Here is a 17,504-nt window from a genome sequence, read left to right as displayed (position 1 = left end):
ACAGCCACCTGTCTAAAATTGTATAGGGTCCCATGCTTGAGCAGGGGGCTGGGCTAGAAGACCTCCTTCCAGCTCTATTCTGATTGGTTGATATCTAGAAGATGGCCGTAAGGCCAACTATTTGGGAAACCCAGAGGAAAGATGTAGGGTTATGTCAGGAGGACAGTATTCCCAGCATAGTGCCTCCTGACATAGCCCTACACCTTTCCGACACTTAAAGAAATCTTTGCATGTTTCTCTGATGTTACCAATTGTTTAGTATATATTTCTCTGTGAAATGTACTATCATATTTGATCTTCCCTAAAATGTCTTTACCATGTTTGGGTTCAAAATAGAGTTTTCATAGATTTTGACCAAAGAAAGGCAGATAATAGTGCAGTGGTGGGTTTCAAAATGTTTAAAAACCTATTCTGTAGGTGTGGCCTGTTTTGTGGGAGTGGCTCGGTGGTCATGTGACTGGGTGGGAGTGGCTTGGTGGTTGTGTGACCAGGTGGGCATGGCCAACTTGGAAAATGTGGTGAAACTCACTTAACAACACTCTTGTTTAGCAACCAAAATTTTGGGCTCAATTGTGATCATGTTCCCTTCCTTCCTTCCTTCCTTCCTTCCTTCCTTCCTTCCTTCCTTCCTTCCTTCCTTCCTTCCTTCCTTCCGTCTCTCCCTTTCTCTTTTTCTTTCTTCCTTTCTCTCTCTTTCTCTTTCTATCTTTCTATCTCTTTCTCTCTCTCTCTCTCTCTCTCTCTCTCTCTCTGTCTCTGTCTCTCTCTCTCTCTCACACACACACCATTTCCCTCATGTCTGCCACTGACAGCTCTCAAAGAGAAGGAAGTGTAAAGACTCCTGCCTTTGGAAGGGGTTGAACTAGATTACCTTCATGTTCCCTTGCATGCCTCTATGTTCTCTGTCCCATTTAGTCGCAAACAGCCACATTCACTTTGAAGTTGGTCGCAAACTCCACTCATCCTGCACGCACCTTGGCCCCACCCAAGGAGGTGAGCTGCGGGACAGAGGGAAAGGGAGGAGTCTGTGGCTCCACGTCTCTCCATCTTCTTCCCCACCTCAGTGCTTCGCATCTGGCACAACCAACCACCTCACCTCTCTTGGGGCTTTGCCTTTCTCTGGGGGGGTGGGGGAGGGTTGTGCCAGGGAGGCAGCCATCGTCTGCCCTGAAGTTGCAGGCAAAGGAGCGGCCGGTGCTCGGTCCAGATGAGATTGGCGAGACTTGGCTCCTCCCACACCCTGACTCTGGGTGCCAAACCTTTGGTCCTGCCCCCATGGGCTTCAGGCACCAAAGGCGTCAGCCGAGGTTGCGCAGGCACATGCTGCTCTGCCTGGCTCCCACAATGGAGGGCAAGAGAGAAGTGGCGGCTAGAACGAGGTCCAGTGCGGTCCCTGGCCCATCCCTGGAGGATCCAGGGACAGGGACCCTCCTTCGGCCTCGCTGTTTCTGGCGGGCACAGAGCCCTGGGGGAGCCAAGGCGGGGCAGGTGAGTCCTCCGCTCTTGTTCCTTCCTCGGCTATGGAAGAAGTCTGCACTTCCTTCTCTTTGACAGCCGCCTGGTTTCCAATGGGGGGGTGGGGGAAAGAAATCCATGCATTTCTCTAATCCTCTAATGCATGGATTTCTCTCCCCCCCCCCATTGGAAACCAGGCAGCTGTCAAAGAGAAGGGTGCGCGCATCATGTGAGCTTCTTCCAACAGATGAAGAAGGAACAGGAGGGGAGGATTCGGCTGTTGGAAGAAGCCCACGTGGCGCGTGCATCCTTCTCTTTGACAGCTGCCTGGTTTCCAATGGTGGGGGGGGGGAGAAATCCATGCATTAGAGGATTAGAGAAATGCATGGATTTCTTTCCCCCACCCCCACCCCCCATTGGAAACCAGGTGGCTGTCAAAGGGAAGGGAGCACACACCACATGGGCTTCTCTCAACCGCTGAATCCTCCGCTAGAGCAAAGGAAGCGGGTGGGCGGGGCAAGCCTGGTGATGACAGGCAGGGCAAGTGAGCGGCGAGTGGCAGGCGAGGGGAGCAAGTGGGGGGGGCAGGCCAGGGGAGGGAGCATTCCGGTATGGGGCCTCTGGAAGCTCAGATCTGGGAAAGCACGCTAAATTTTAGGAACGGGTACCGGCATACTGGTGCATACCAGCTGAAACCCACCCCTGTAATAGTGGACTCTTTCCAGTAACTTCCCTGTTTATGATATCTCTTTCCTTAGAGACATTATAAACAAATTTTACCACTGCTTCCCACAGCTCATTTGAAATTCTGGAACCCACAATATTCAAATATTTATTTCCAGAAGGATGAGTTTTTTCTAATACTGTCTTGTTACTTTAGGTTTGTGTCATGTGGACCAACAGAACAAAGCTGGCTATACAGCCATCATGCTCACAGCACTGGCTGCCACCCAGACAGAGAGTGATATGGAGACTATTATGCAGCTACTGAAAAACGGCAATGTGAATGCCAAAGCCAGCCAGGTACTAACATTCCCAATAGATTCTTGCAAAATTGGAAGGGCCATGATGAGGATGAGGATGATGGTGACAACCAGACAGTAGTAATCAGTGACGTGCGGTGAGGTTTATGGCTGGTGAGGCTGGTGACGTCATCAGGAAGGTGGGGAATGGGACCACGTGTGCTGGAAGCTGAGGCTGCCTCAGCCTCCAGCACACATGATCCCATTCCCCACCTTCCTGAGCGTGCTCCGCTGGCTCGCGCTCCGCAGTCCTCGAAAGCGACTGGGGAACGACGAGAACCTTCCTGCCTCTGCTGGACTTTGCAGTCCAGCAGAGGCAGGAAGGTTCTCGTCATTCCCCAGTCACTTTCGTGGCTTCGTCATCCGGGAGCGCCAACATTTCTGCCTCCGCAGCTCGCGGGCGCGGACAGACGGAGGTAGCCAGAGTGGCGCCGAGGCAGTCCGGCGGGTGAGCGACCGAGGACCTCCATCGCTCACTCACTCGCTCTTTCATCCACCTGGACCACCTCGGCGTCGCTCTGGCTACATCCGTCCGGCCGCGCCTGGGAGATGTGGAGGCAGAAATGTTGGCGCTCCCGGATGACGAAACCACGAAAGCGACTGGGGAATGACAAGAACCTTCCCCCAGTCGCTTTCGTGGCTTCGTCATCCGGGAGCGCCGACAACACTTCTGCCTCCGCAGCTCCCGGGCACGGCCAGGAGGATGTATATAATATTATAATATTATATATATATATATATATATATAGTATATAATATTATATACTATTATTTCATGAAGAGAGGTGAGGCTATGCCTCCCTTGCCTCCCCTGACCGCACGTCCCTGATAGTAATTATACTCTCACATGGAGTACATGGAAATTGTTCAAAATCTTTTAAAATGCTGTTAACTGGCTTCAGTAGATATACCAAATCTTAACAGAATTTGTGTGTCTTCAATATTTTAGATTGTTCTTAATGCACATGTTTTTTAAGAGCTAGGCATTGCAACAGGCTTTTCCCTATTGGCAGCCCCTTAACTCCTTTGGTTTTCCTCTCCACTTCTACAGGCTGGGCAGACTGCACTGATGTTAGCTGTCAGCCATGGGCGACTCGAGATGGTGCGTGCCTTGTTAGCAAGTTCAGCAGATGTCAACTTGCAAGATGACGATGGCTCTACTGCACTGATGTGTGCCTGTGAACATGGCCATGCTGAGATTGTCCGTCTGCTATTGGCTATCCCTGACTGTGATGTTGCCCGGTCAGACAATGTACGTTCTACTTATACTTTTTAAAAATATATATGAAGTTTTTTTTATTTTTTCATTTTCATAACACATCATCACATGTGTACTATTACATAGCCAACATCGTACTGTATTATTAAATGTTTACATCAATTCATCTTACCCTCAACTCCCAAAAACAATTATGGGCTCTTCTGCTCTCCATACACCACATTTGTCACTTTCTTCTCCCTCTCTCCTCCCGCTCCCCACCTTCTTTCTTCCCTCTGTCATCCCCCTTTTCTCTACTTCCCCTTCCTCTCTCCTTCTCCTCTCTCTCCTTTCCCCTCCTCCTCTCTCTCCTCCTCTTCCCCCCCGCCCTCTCTCCTACCCTTACCTCTCTCCTCTACTTCACACTCTTCATCTCATTTACTTAGTGTATTTCAGCTTCTGAGCAACCTCCATCTTATGTTGATGATATTTATAATTCCTTTTCAATATACATATTTAATTTTAACATATATCTTCCTCCTCCATTTTTAAAAAAACAAAACAAAAAAGTATACATGTATAGTCATTGTGCTTTTATACCACCCACCCCAGCCTAATTTTGGCCGAGATGTAGACCTGGTTACAATTCCCAGCTATTCTCATCATTATATTTATATAATTAGAAATCCTTACACGCCCCCCAATTTGTGATTCTGTCTTTAAATCTCAATAGTTTCCCATTGTAGGTATATTTCATGTTCCCTCTCCATTTTTCCATATCTTGGATTAGATTACCCTTAATTGTGTATAAATGGCAATCCTTACCGTTCAATGTTCATTACAACTCCCTTAATCTATTATATAGAATAACAAGCGGTACACATCTCACTTTGTTCATCATCTTAAAAGTTCTATATATGGTCATGTTTCATATATTTTAACCAATGATTAAGTGTCCTTCTATTGTCATATTCAATCAATTTGCAACTCAGTTTAATTATCATGTATAAAAGTGAATCACAAACCTCTGCTTTACAATCTCCCCATATCAGTTTCATATTTGTCCATATTCCATATGTTTTAACCTTTATTTAATTATCTTTTCATTATCTTTTCAACAAGTTGGCAACTCTATTTTATTGTCATATTTAGGAATAAACTCCTTATCTTAGCTTTATATTTTCCCATATAACAATTTCTAGTCTGATTTTTTTCCAGGTAAGTCTTTTGTCCAGTGGTGGGTTGCAGGCGGTACACCCCAGTATAGGCGTACCGGTGCCTGCCGGGAGCACAAGGTACCGTTCCTGTACGGTGCTCCAGAGGGCCCACCTGCCCGAGCTCCTTACCTGTATTTGAACTCTTTGACGCTTCTGCGTACGCGCATGGAGTGTACGGCGTCTGTGTGATGCTCCGCCGAGCTGCTGGGGCATCATGGTAGTAAGGACGCATGCGTGCATCTGCATGCATGCTGCGTGCGTGCATCTGCATGCATGCTGCGTGCGTGCATCTGCATGCATGCTGCGTGCGTGCATCTGCATGCATGCTGCGTGCGTGCATCTGCATGCATGCTGCGTGCGTGCATCTGCATGCATGCTGCGTGCGTGCATCTGCATGCATGCTGCGTGCGTGCATCTGCATGCATGCTGCGTGCGTGCATCTGCATGCATGCTGCGTGCGTGCATCTGCATGCATGCTGCGTGCGTGCATGTGGGGGACGCCGGGCCCGTTGCACCGTACCGGTTGCACCAGGATCCGGAACCCACCACTGCTTTTGTCCCACTTCTCTGTTCCTGCTTTCTCCCTTTTCTTTGTTTTGACACATCCACCCTCTTCAATTTTCCCCAAGCCACCGTCAAAGAGATCTTTTATATTTCTCTTTGTTGGGGTGTAATCTCCTACTTCAATTTTCCTTATGCCACTTACAACCTCCAAAACATATTTTGTCTGCTTTTTATTCCTTTCTGTTGGGACACATCCCCCTTTTACAATTTTCCCAATACCACTGCCAAGTCCAATGGAGTTTTTTGTCTGCTTTTTATTTCCCTCCATTTCTACCGCTTCATTGCCCTCCTTCTTTTTTGCCTTCTTCTTTAAATACCTGCTTCTCTGGGTTCAGAATTCTATTTAGGCTTGATTTTAATGATTTATGCATATTTTTTATAATTTCATGTAGTTCTTCAAATTCCCAGCTTTCCGTGATGTCCAGTTCCAAAGTTACAGTTAGTTATACAGTTCTTATTTCAGAATTCTGATCCAACGTAAATTTATCTACTTCAGCTGCTGTGGGGAAGAGTGATGGGAGCCATCTTGGTCTTTTGTTCTTCCTTAATGTCCAGTTCCAAAATTACAGTTAGTTATACAAGTCTTATTTCGAGATTCTGGTCCACCTTAAATTTAGTTAATTCAACTACTGTGAAACTGGAAGAGAAGCTGGTGCCATCTTAATCTTTTGCAGAAAAAAAAAGGAAGAAAAAAAACCCTTCGTATTTCCCAGTTCTTGACTCTGTTATTATTTCCTTTCCTTGCCACTCCTCACGTCACATTGGTCCTAGCTGCCCAAAATATATTAATTGGAATAAGCTTGTATACAGCCAAAACTCAGGTATGTTTCTTCTTCGCCTCCTGCTTTTCCAAGTTCCGATTTATGGTGGTTGGTTAATTAGAATTTCCCACACAGGCAAGATTAGGTTATCAGTTGTCAATGAGGAGATAGTGCTTTTTTCTTGATCTTTCTCCCTTGTTACATTCCATATCTCATTAATTGGGACTGCTTAAGATATGTTAGTTAAAAGACACTCAGACGAAATAAATCTTCACGCTCCTAGACTCCTTTAAAAACACAATCTTTTGAAGTTGAAAACCAAATTTAGAGTTAGTGTTTGAGCGGGGTTGTCACTTCTCTGCTTTCTATGCAAATTGTTTCAAACAAATGGCTTTTTTGGGGGGGGGAATAGCATTTCAACCCTCCATTTTCCTTTCTTTTCTTTTCCTTTCCTTTCCTTTCCTTTCCTTTCCTTTCCTTCTTTCTCTTTCTTTCTTTCTTTCTTTCTTTCTTTCTTTCTTTTTGAAAAAATCCCAGTCCAACCATCAATATTATTTATGCTCTCAAGATTCTTTGCCTTTTCCAAATTTGATTTATGACTGTGAGTTAGATGAATTTTCTTACTAGTCTTTCATCTCTTCCTCACACTCCTGTTCATTTACTTTGGCTGGATGTCAGCTTCTTATGCAGCATGTTGCCATGCTGCCGCCCCTACTCCGATTCAGAGGGCAAATCTCTAACCTGCGAGGGACCTGTTGCCTCCCCCTGGGTCTGATGAGATGCTGCCCCTTCTTCGTTGATCTAAAAAAGATCTTGAGATGGTTTGTCAGACAGGGTTCGTGTGAGACTCTTGAGAGCCCCCCACCCCGTCTGTCCAGATAGAGAACTTCCAGTTGATTCAGTTCTGCTTATGCTTATGCTGCTGCTGTTGAGTTAGTTAGGTTGTCTTCCATCTCAGAGCCCATAGCAAAAGCTCTGCACAATATATTTCATTCAGTTCCCCAGGAAAATAACAAGTCTTACTCAGTGCCAAGGGTTAGTACTAGACTATTTGAAACACTTAATAATTATTTCTCAACACGGAACAACTGCATCTCAATCTTAGAAAAGAAAGAGAGAGGCAAAACATATTGAGAATAATATCATCAAATCCTTCCACATATGATTGTTAAATTCAAGTAATTCTACCTAACATTCCACACACACACAAACCTCCTTGGTCCTATGTTTGGCTGAGCCTTCTACTGTAATTTATCATAGTTTTCCTATTATCTAAGTGTGTGATTGGAAAATGAGAATTGTGTTGTTCAGAGGTGTCAAACTCGATTTCATTGAGAGCCGCATCAGGGTTGTATTTGACTTTGAGGGGGGACATGGCTGGGGGGATTTCCAGATCAATAGCACTCGTGTCAGGGGGCCCTGTGGTGGCCCGAGCACTCTGCCAGCAAAAACGAGCTCCCGGGCTCTATTTTCGGCTGCAAAGGCCTCCTGCAACCCTCTGCCAGCTAAAATGGTGTTTGGGATCTCCATTTTCATTGGCAGAGGCACTGTAGGCCTTTGCTGTTTGTAGGGTGGCCCCATGCACCAGATCTAAGAACAATCAATGTTCCAGTTAGCACTGTTGGAGGATGGTAATTTATTTTATTTATTGCATTAATAATATTTTGTCAGGGAGCTCAAGATGGGATACATAGGGGTATATTTCCTAATTTTACCTCCATAGTCACAATCTTGTAAAGTAGATTGAGTGAGAGGGAATGATTGGTTTGGAGTCAACCAACCATGGTAAAAAAAATCTGGTCTCTCTGATGCAAGTCTAATACCATACCTAAACTACTACCCTGTATTAATGTTCAAAGATCTGTATGGCTCAGTCCCAGATGGCATTTTCTGGAATTCCAGGAAGTGGGAAGGCAACCAAAATGATAATTCATCTTTGACAAAAACAGTGACCCCCATAAGCCCCATCATCACTGCAGCCACATGTGTATATTTTTGCCTTCTTTTGTAGGATGGCAGCACAGCTCTCTCCATCGCAATAGAAGCAGGTCAAAATGACATTGCAGTCATGCTGTATACTCACTTGAACTTTGCCAAAGCCAAATCACTGGTGAGTTGCTACCTATAATCGTAAAATCGTAAAATTACTTGTAAACCATTTTCTCGTGAAATCCAGGAAACTTCAAAGTAGAGCATTTCCAGTAAATGACTCTCCAGTTTTTCTTTAAGAATCTCTGTCAAAGCCTGTAGGGAATGAGTTCTTCTGTTCTTCCTAGTTTTCAATCAAAATCTGTCTCTTGTAATTGAAGCCCATTAGAACATGCTTTCTCAGCCAAGAAAAAAAATTGTTTGCCTTCTTCTGTGTGATAGTGCTAGAAAGAGTGATTTTTTCTCTAAGCTAAAGAGTTTCCTTAAGCTTTGCTCACAGGACTCCCCCTCCCCAATAATCCTAAACATAGTTGGTGATATCCTCTTTCATTTGGTCTACAGCCTTTTTAAGCCCAAAGATAACAGCCATATAGTTCCAGAGAAAAACACGTTTCAACCAGAACAAACAGAAAAGATTCTAGGTAATACAATTGCAATTTGGTGTAGTCTTAATGCATCAAGATGGAAACTGGAAGGCCATGAATACTACTCCGTCTTGGTCACAAAGTCAGCTGGTGACCTTGGACCAGAGGTGGGCTCCTACCGGTTTGAACTGGTCTGACCAAACTGGTAGTAGTTTTCCAGCCTGGGTTGCCGGAACCAGCAGTGACCCAGGCCTGCCATACCTCCAAACTGGTTCTCTGGTCGGAGTGACATGTTTCCCCACCCCCCTTTTTAAGGGATCTGCATGCACAGATGTATTTTTGGGCAACTGTGCATGCACGTGCACCGAACCAGCAGTAATGCTGTAGCAACCCACCCCTGCCTTGAACCAGTCACTTTTTCTCAGCTGTTGGAAGGAGGCAATGGCAAATCATCTCTGAAAACTTTTGCAGGTTCCTTAATCTGCAGGGACATATCCAGACAGTGTCTGAGAATGGGACATGATTGAAAGGAAGAACAAATAATATTAGGTGGCTCGAATGTAATATTAATGTAATTTCAATTTTTGCAATATAAACACAACCAAGGCAGAACAACATGATTCAGAGACTGACCTGAAGGGGACTGACGTGCATTTGGTGATAATAACAGAGGATGGGTAACTTTTCTGTGGATTCAGTTTTCTTTTAAAAAAAGTTCATTGGTGTTTGAGAACTGCAAGAATCTTAGCTATGATGTTATGACATCACTTCACTGGATCAGATCTCTCCCCCACCCCCACCCCCATTTTGGAGAGTTTAATGTGCCCTATTTTGGTGAAAATCAGGAGAGAATCTGGTTTCCTGACAACTGCCAACAGTTTTCAGTGAACTGACATGGGAGGTTGGGTAACTGATCGAGACAATTCAAAGATCATATTTAATCCATTTTGCAATACGCCCTGAGGGCACGTTGCTTATCCTTCTGTGTTCCCATATTCCAATCTTAATATAATTATATTCACCACAAATGGCTGCTAGGGTCAAAACGACGTGGTAAGCGAGCAGGGGATGTATGCCTATGGATTCTCATAGATTGTTGGGTTTTGTAGCTGTTGTCCGTTAAGGGAAAGGTTGATTAAAAATAGTACGCTGAAATGAGATTGGAAAAGTGTGGTTCTTTCATTAAGAAAAATAATGAGGTACTTTTTTTTCAGGATACCTTGGAGCAGCTGGAGCCTGAAAATGCAGATACAATAGTCAACGATTCTCTATAACTCCAAATAAGATATTGTTATCCAAATGTTTTCTTACTTCTGCTTGAAAATTTGGCAGTCTGGATGAAGGAAATATATACCTACAAAACCATATCCATTGCCTTGTATACAATTTCTATAGAAATGCTTCCTGTCCTTAGTTTCTTCGTGCCTTCATCAGCTGAAATCTCACCATCCACTCTGCTCAGAGGAAAGGGAAGCAGACCTTCCATGAGATGGAACTTTGTGAACTTCATTTCAACAATGTGGCCATGTATCCAGCTATGCTTGATGAGATGCAGTTATGTCAGATAGTGAGCCAAAGGGAAGATTGGAAGCTTAAGGTCTCTAGATGTTCCTATGGCTTTTCTGCTTCATCAAAACTAATGTGTCTTATCTTTTTTATCCCAATTATTCAAGAAGCAAGAGACACTGCAGGGCATAAAGGAGGCCAAAGGGAACAATTGCAGTTCCCCTCCCCAAACATTCAAAAGTAGTGTGACTGAGATCCACAGGCATTGGCCTCGGTACTAAATTCAAACTGCTCCATACTTCCTTCTAATTATCAAGAAGAATCTGCAAAAACGATTCAATCAGTGCCCACATCTCCTTGTTTTTACTACTTCTGTGCATTCCTCAGATGATTTTCCAAAAAACCTGACAGTTTGCTGGGAGGGGAACTGCAAAGCCTCGAAAGACCTGTGAAGTAATAGTCTCTGAGCATAATGTGATGGCTGGTAAACAGTGGGAGATGCTGGCTTGATCCAGGAAAAAAAATATGCCCATCAGAAAGCTTCAAAAGGGAAAAATCAGCATTAGAGCAGCTGAGATTGACCAAAGCTGAGTGGAAAATAAATCAGCTTCCCAAATTGAGGCACCAATAGAGCTACCGTAATTCTTGAGAAATAAAAAGTTGCCAAGGACTAGTTTGGTGTTTCCATTCTGTTGTGCTTCCAAGCACTATGAATCACGCTACTTGGGAAAGGGATTGGGAGAGGGTGAAAACAGCCTCCCCTCCCCCCTCCCCCCAAGGTCCTCCGTAAGCTTCAGGAGCTTCCCTGAAGCCTCCAGAGTGCAAAAAACCAGCCCTATGGGCAAACCGGAAGTTCAGGAAGTGACTTCCGGTTTGCTCGTAGGGTTGTTTTTTGTCTTCCAGAGCCTTCTGAAGGGTTCTGAAGGCTCCGGAGGGCTTAAACCGCACTGGCCAGCTGAGAGGGCAACGTCTCTGAAGGCTCCGGAGGGCTTAAACCCATATTCATGTGCCCTGACAAATGGCTCAGCGTGCCACCTGTGGCACACGTGCCATAGGTTCACCATCCCATGTATGGGGTCTCCAACTCAAGCAAGAGTTGGACTAGAAGGCCTCCAAAGTCCCTTCCAACTCTGTTATTCTATGATTTATTCATGTTCCAATGCAAAAAGGGCAAAATATTTTAAAGAGGCTAATGAAGGAGTATCTCTCTAAATCAACACCATAGAGAAGAGATCATCCTTTCATTTTCTGTTTTAAAGCTATGGAACTTCTGTATTTAATTTACCTGAACAAATTTTTGAAATCCCTAACCTTGTGTGAAACAAATTATTTTTATTACAATGCAAAATCACAAAATAAGCAGGGTTTAAATAGATCTAAAATAAATATATGACATTGAATTTTAAGATTTTATACAGTTGTCAAAATATTTGTATGATAAATGTACCACTACTTATACAATGCAAGTGGTAAAAGAAGCATGGGACAAATGTATGATATACATAACAAATACATGCCCTCTCCCAAGATTATACAGTAGACATTTTTTGTTTAGATCACACACACACACCCACACACCATTTTTTTAAAAAAACTATAAAGGTAGAGTTGTGCAAGAATGCTTGTTGTGCAAGGATGCTTACACAGCTTATTTATTTGAATAGTTTGCACAGGAAATTTTCTCCCAGTAAATTGGATCCTTAGCCTAAAATAAATGGTTTGTGAATGGTTCTGTTCAGTCAGATTTACTGAAACTGAACAGTTTTGATGCAAGAGCAATATGTAATTGATATTATTTGCCTAAATATTGAAATCAATATTAGAAGTTAAATAAGTCCTCTTGTTGAAAGAATCAAGATGATTAGGGGATGAAAATTTATATTCCATTTGCTTTGTAAGCTGAAAAGTTCTCTGCACTTAATTCTTTGTGTGTCAGATGCCAAATTTTACTCTCCTAGCTAGAAGTATAATAAACAAGATGAACAATACAGGTTTTTGTAATTGCTAATCATTTGAAGTAATAAAGGGCACATCTTATTTTTATATCAATATATACCATAGTAATATACACCAAGAAAATGACTATCTGTAAATTATTGCAATGCAAATTACATGAAGTATTTTTAAACAAAAACACAAACAGAAGACTGTTGGAAGTGTAGGAAAGAGGCTGGCAGAAGAACTATTGTCTGAGCTGCCAATCATCTGGCTGACACTTTGCACAATTCATACTACTTTGTGTAAAAGTTATTAGAAACAAGTTGGGGTTTGTCAGAAGTTGGCTAGTTTTTCTGTGACTGAATACATAAAAAGTACAAGAATTTCTTCCTAACATTCATTATCTGCTGCTGCTTTGAAGCAGAATTTTAAAGCAACGACGGTTTCAGAAATGCACATGTTTAGAAGTGAATCCAAATATTGTGTTTTTGAGATATTGCTTTATATATATATGTAATCTTTATATTTTCTATATGATATTTTCTATACATTTAAATGAATGTGATGCCATTTATATACATCATAATAAAAATAGAATAGAGAACTGCCTTTGCTTCTTGATTAAAGCTTACGTGTAGAAACATTGTCATGTGTTTTCTTTCCATCAGAAATAAAATCCAGCTAAATTCAGATTTCTACCAAATGTTTATTAATGGAGCAGAGATGTAATTCTTCCAAAGGGCACAATCCTGCCTGCAGCAAATTCCCAAATTGCTATTCCTCTAATACCTTCTGCAGTATCCACATTCATCAGGATGGTTAATACCACTTTATAATGCCTTGGTAAGGCCACACTTGGAAAACTGCATTCAGTTCTGGTCGCCACGATGTAAAAAAGATGTGGAGACTCTAGAAAGAGTGCAGAGAAGAGCAACAAAGATGATTAGGGGACTGGAGACTAAAATATATGAAGAACGGTTGCAGGAACTGGGTATGTTTAGCTTAAGAGAAAGAAGGACTAGGGGAGACATGATAGCAGTGTTCCAATATCTCAGGGGTTGCCACAAAGAAGAGGGAGTCAAAACTATTCTCCAAGGCACCTGAGGGTAGAACAAGAAGCAATGGGTGGAAACTAATCAAGGAGAGAAGCAACTTAGAACTGAGGAGCAATTTCCTGACAGTTAGAACAATTAATCAGTGGAACAGCTTGCCTCCAGAAGTTGTGAATGCCCCAACACTGGAAGTCTTTAAGAAGATGTTGGATAGCCATTTGTCTGAAACGGTATAGGGTTTCCTGCCTAGGCAGGGGGTTGGACTAGAAGACCTCCAAGGTCCTTTCCAACTCTACTATTATATTGTATTATTGGATCATTACATAGCTTGCCCTCCCTTCTATTCCCCTCCCCTCTTTTTGCCTTGGAAGAGATACAGTGGCGTAGAGATGAATCCAGTCCCAAGCAAACTCTCTGCATCTTAAATTGGACTGTCGGCATGTATGGATTCATGCCTCTCAAAGATGCAGGGAAAACCTGTCTTTTTTTTTTAATGCTGTGGGGAATTGTGTACACAGACTTGGGACGGATGCCTAATGAAAAAATAATTTAATAAAAGTATCTTGGAGTCATATTTCATTTGGTTTGCAAATGATTCTATCATGATGAAATAGTAAAGGGATTTTCTCCCTCTGTTTTGAAAAATTGCAGCTAATTCTGGTGGGAGCTGGGATTAGTTTTATTTTTGGGTGAGGTTTGACACTACACTCTGAATATTTGGTGGTACTGGACTTACAGTATTACTACAGGACATCCAAAAGTATTTAATTTTAATATTTGGCAAAATGTAAATTGACCGGTAATGATCTCCTCTTATATTATGGCCCTTAGCTATTATTTTAATTATTCACCTACACATTTTTTATAAAGCATGCCCACTCCCAGTCAAAAGGTGTCAGGAAATGACAGAAAACAGGAGGTTCTTTTGATTTTCCCTGAGAAGATTTTCTTTGGCATCATTGGAGCCTTAACTTTAATTTCTGTTTGAGCCCCAGTGTCATCTTTATGGTGTCAAAGACAGGGAATGTTAAAAACTAAACGCCAAGGGTACTTCACCCTTCCTTACCACTCGTCCTATGGCCCTGGCAATATTCTCCCAGTCACCCATTTCTACTGCCAGCTATTTTCTTATCAAATAAAAAAATATTTCATTTCTTCCTAAAAAGCACAAAAAAACTTTAAAGGAATCTTCCCTCCCAGGCAAGTGAGAGTAATATTTATGCCATGGAAATTCAGCGTTGTTGAAGCAAGGGCAATGAGGGTAGGACTATCTGTGAACATGGCTGCCTGCAATATTATCATACCAAGGAGAGTGACCATTGGGCCTGCTCTCTAGGCCAGGTCAAAGCAGTCTAGCTGCTTTGGTGGTTCTATTCCTTCTGGCCAGGACATTTTATTTATATATATATATATATATATAAAAAAAATGTCCTGGCCAGAAGGAATAGAACCACCAAAGCAGCTATATATATATATGTTACGGTGAAAGTCCGAAATCTGGTGAATGTCGACATTCACCAATCTCGCTTGGTGTATGTCCGAAATATTTGCTAAATGCCCTTATTTCTGACTTACACCGGTGAATGTCGACATTCACCGACATTCACCAAGTACGTTTTCGAGTGAGTGCCAGAGGATCGCCTCTCTTTGGGGAGGAAAGTACGTTTTCGCCTCTCTTTGCGAGGGGAGAGTGAGTGCCAGAGGATCGCCTCTCTTTGGGGAGGAAAGTGCGTTTTTGCCTCTCTTTGCGAGGGGAGAGTGAGTGCCAGAGGATCGCCTCTCTTTGGGGAGGAAAGTACGTTTTTGCCTCTCTTTGCGAGGGGAGAGTGAGTGCCAGAGGATCGCCTCTCTTTGGGGAGGAAAGTGCGTTTTTGCCTCTCTTTGCGAGGGGAGAGTGAGTGCCAGAGGATCGCCTCTCTTTGGGGAGGAAAGTGCGTTTTTGCCTCTCTTTGCGAGGGGAGAGTGAGTGCCAGAGGATCGCCTCTCTTTGGGGAGGAAAGTACGTTTTCGCCTCTCTTTGCGAGGGGAGAGTGAGTGCCAGAGGATCGCCTCTCTTTGGGGAGGAAAGTGCGTTTTTGCCTCTCTTTGCGAGGGGAGAGTGAGTGCCAGAGGATCGCCTCTCTTTGGGGAGGAAAGTGCGTTTTTGCCTCTCTTTGCGAGGGGAGAGTGAGTGCCAGAGGATCGCCTCTCTTTGGGGAGGAAAGTGCGTTTTTGCCTCTCTTTGCGAGGGGAGAGTGAGTGCCAGAGGATCGCCTCTCTTTGGGGAGGAAAGTGCGTTTTTGCCTCTCTTTGCGAGGGGAGAGTGAGTGCCAGAGGATCGCCTCTCTTTGGGGAGGAAAGTGCGTTTTTGCCTCTCTTTGCGAGGGGAGAGTGAGTGCCAGAGGATCGCCTCTCTTTGGGGAGGAAAGTGCGTTTTTGCCTCTCTTTGCGAGGGGAGAGTGAGTGCCAGAGGATCGCCTCTCTTTGGGGAGGAAAGTGCGTTTTTGCCTCTCTTTGCGAGGGGAGAGTGAGTGCCAGAGGATCGCCTCTCTTTGGGGAGGAAAGTGCGTTTTTGCCTCTCTTTGCGAGGGGAGAGTGAGTGCCAGAGGATCGCCTCTCTTTGGGGAGGAAAGTGCGTTTTTGCCTCTCTTTGCGAGGGGAGAGTGAGTGCCAGAGGATCGCCTCTCTTTGGGGAGGAAAGTACGTTTTTGCCTCTCTTTGCGAGGGGAGAGTGAGTGCCAGAGGATCGCCTCTCTTTGGGGAGGAAAGTGCATTTTCGCCTCTCTTTGCGAGGGGAGGAGTGCCAGAGGATCGGCGACTGGCTATCTCCCGCCAAATCCTTAAAGCGACTGGCTATCTCCTGCCAAATCCTTAAAGCGACTGGCTATCTCCCGCCAAATCCTTAAAGCGACTGGCTATCTCCCGCCAAATCCTTAAAGAGGTGACTGGCAGCTTTGTCCGTATTATGTGTTTGATCCTCTGGCACTCACTCTCCCCTCGCAAAGAGAGGCAAAAACGCACTTTCCTCCCCAAAGAGAGGCGATCCTCTGGCACTCACTCTCCCCTCGCAAAGAGAGGCAAAAACGCACTTTCCTCCCCAAAGAGAGGCGATCCTCTGGCACTCACTCTCCCCTCGCAAAGAGAGGCGAAAACGCACTTTCCTCCCCAAAGAGAGGCGATCCTCTGGCACTCACTCTCCCCTCGCAAAGAGAGGCGAAAACGCACTTTCCTCCCCAAAGAGAGGCGATCCTCTGGCACTCACTCTCCCCTCGCAAAGAGAGGCAAAAACGCACTTTCCTCCCCAAAGAGAGGCGATCCTCTGGCACTCACTCGAAAACGTACTTGGTGAATGTCGGTGAATGTCGACATTCACCGGTGTAAGTCAGAAATAAGGGCATTTGCAAATATTTCGGACATACACCAAGCGAGATTCTTGTCGACATTCACCAATTTCGGTCTTTCACGGTAATATATATATATATATATATATATATATATATATATATATATATATATATATATATATATATGTGTGTGTGTGTGTGTGTGTGTGTGTGTGTGTGTGTGTGTGTGTGTGTGTGTGTGTGTGTGTGTGTGTGTGTGTGTGTGTGTGTGTGTGTGTGTGTGTGTGTGTGTGTGTGTGTGTGTGTGTGTGTGTGTGTGTGTGTGTGTGTGTGTGTGTGTGTGTGTGTGTGTGTGTGTGTGTGTGTGTGTGTGTGTGTGTGTGTGTGTGTGTGTGTGTGTGTGTGTGGTGTGGTGTGGTGTGGTGTGGTGTGGTGTGGTGTGGTGTGGTGTTGTGTTGTATTTGTGCTGATAAATAAATAAAGGGAGACTAGTATGGATCCATTTCAAGCTATTTAGCTCTCATCAGCTAGCCATACCCTTACTGGGAATCGAACCAGGGCTGTATTGCATATTAGGCAGATGTAATTGCCACTAAGCCACAGGCTCTCTTCCTTATCAGCTAAGCCAGGGAAATAGGTATGTATTTGTGTTACAACCCCTGGTTGTAAAGAAAGAGGGAGTAGTGAGCTTCCTCCCATATTTGGGCATACCAGGGGTTGTAACACAAATACATATATGTGTGTGTGTGTGTGTGTGTGTGTGTGTGTGTGTGTATTGTATGTTGTATATTGTATATTGTATTTTATTTTTATTTTTCGCAATATAAGACATACTGGACCATAAGATGCACATTAGCTTTAGAGGAGGAAAACAAGGGGAGGGAATGTGTCTCTGCATCCCAGCATCCATCCAGTATTCATCTGGCTAATGTCCTTGCAGCAAACAGCCCAGTCA

At 43.9% G+C, this 17,504-nt stretch overlaps 1 protein-coding gene across 4 annotated transcripts in view; it reads left to right on the top strand.

Annotated features, from left to right (window-relative positions):
- The window catches only part of KANK2 (KN motif and ankyrin repeat domains 2), a 93,959-nt gene extending 81,181 nt beyond the window's left edge, over positions 1-12,778 (top strand). For all 4 annotated transcript variants that reach the window (XM_081938050.1, XM_081938047.1, XM_081938049.1 and 1 more), the window contains 4 exons: positions 2,336-2,478; positions 3,529-3,729; positions 8,229-8,327; positions 9,945-12,778. In XM_081938050.1, the coding sequence (XP_081794176.1) occupies positions 2,336-2,478; positions 3,529-3,729; positions 8,229-8,327; positions 9,945-10,004 (503 nt within the window). In that variant the 3' untranslated portion in view covers positions 10,005-12,778. The remainder of the gene's footprint in view (positions 1-2,335; positions 2,479-3,528; positions 3,730-8,228; positions 8,328-9,944) is intronic.
- The last annotated feature ends 4,726 nt before the right edge of the window (positions 12,779-17,504 follow it).

Source organism: Natrix helvetica, assembly GCF_964273705.1.
Source record: "Natrix helvetica genome assembly, chromosome: 1".
In the NCBI taxonomy this organism is placed as follows: domain Eukaryota; kingdom Metazoa; phylum Chordata; class Lepidosauria; order Squamata; family Natricidae; genus Natrix; species Natrix helvetica.
This window is presented reverse-complemented; position numbering and strand designations above follow the sequence as displayed.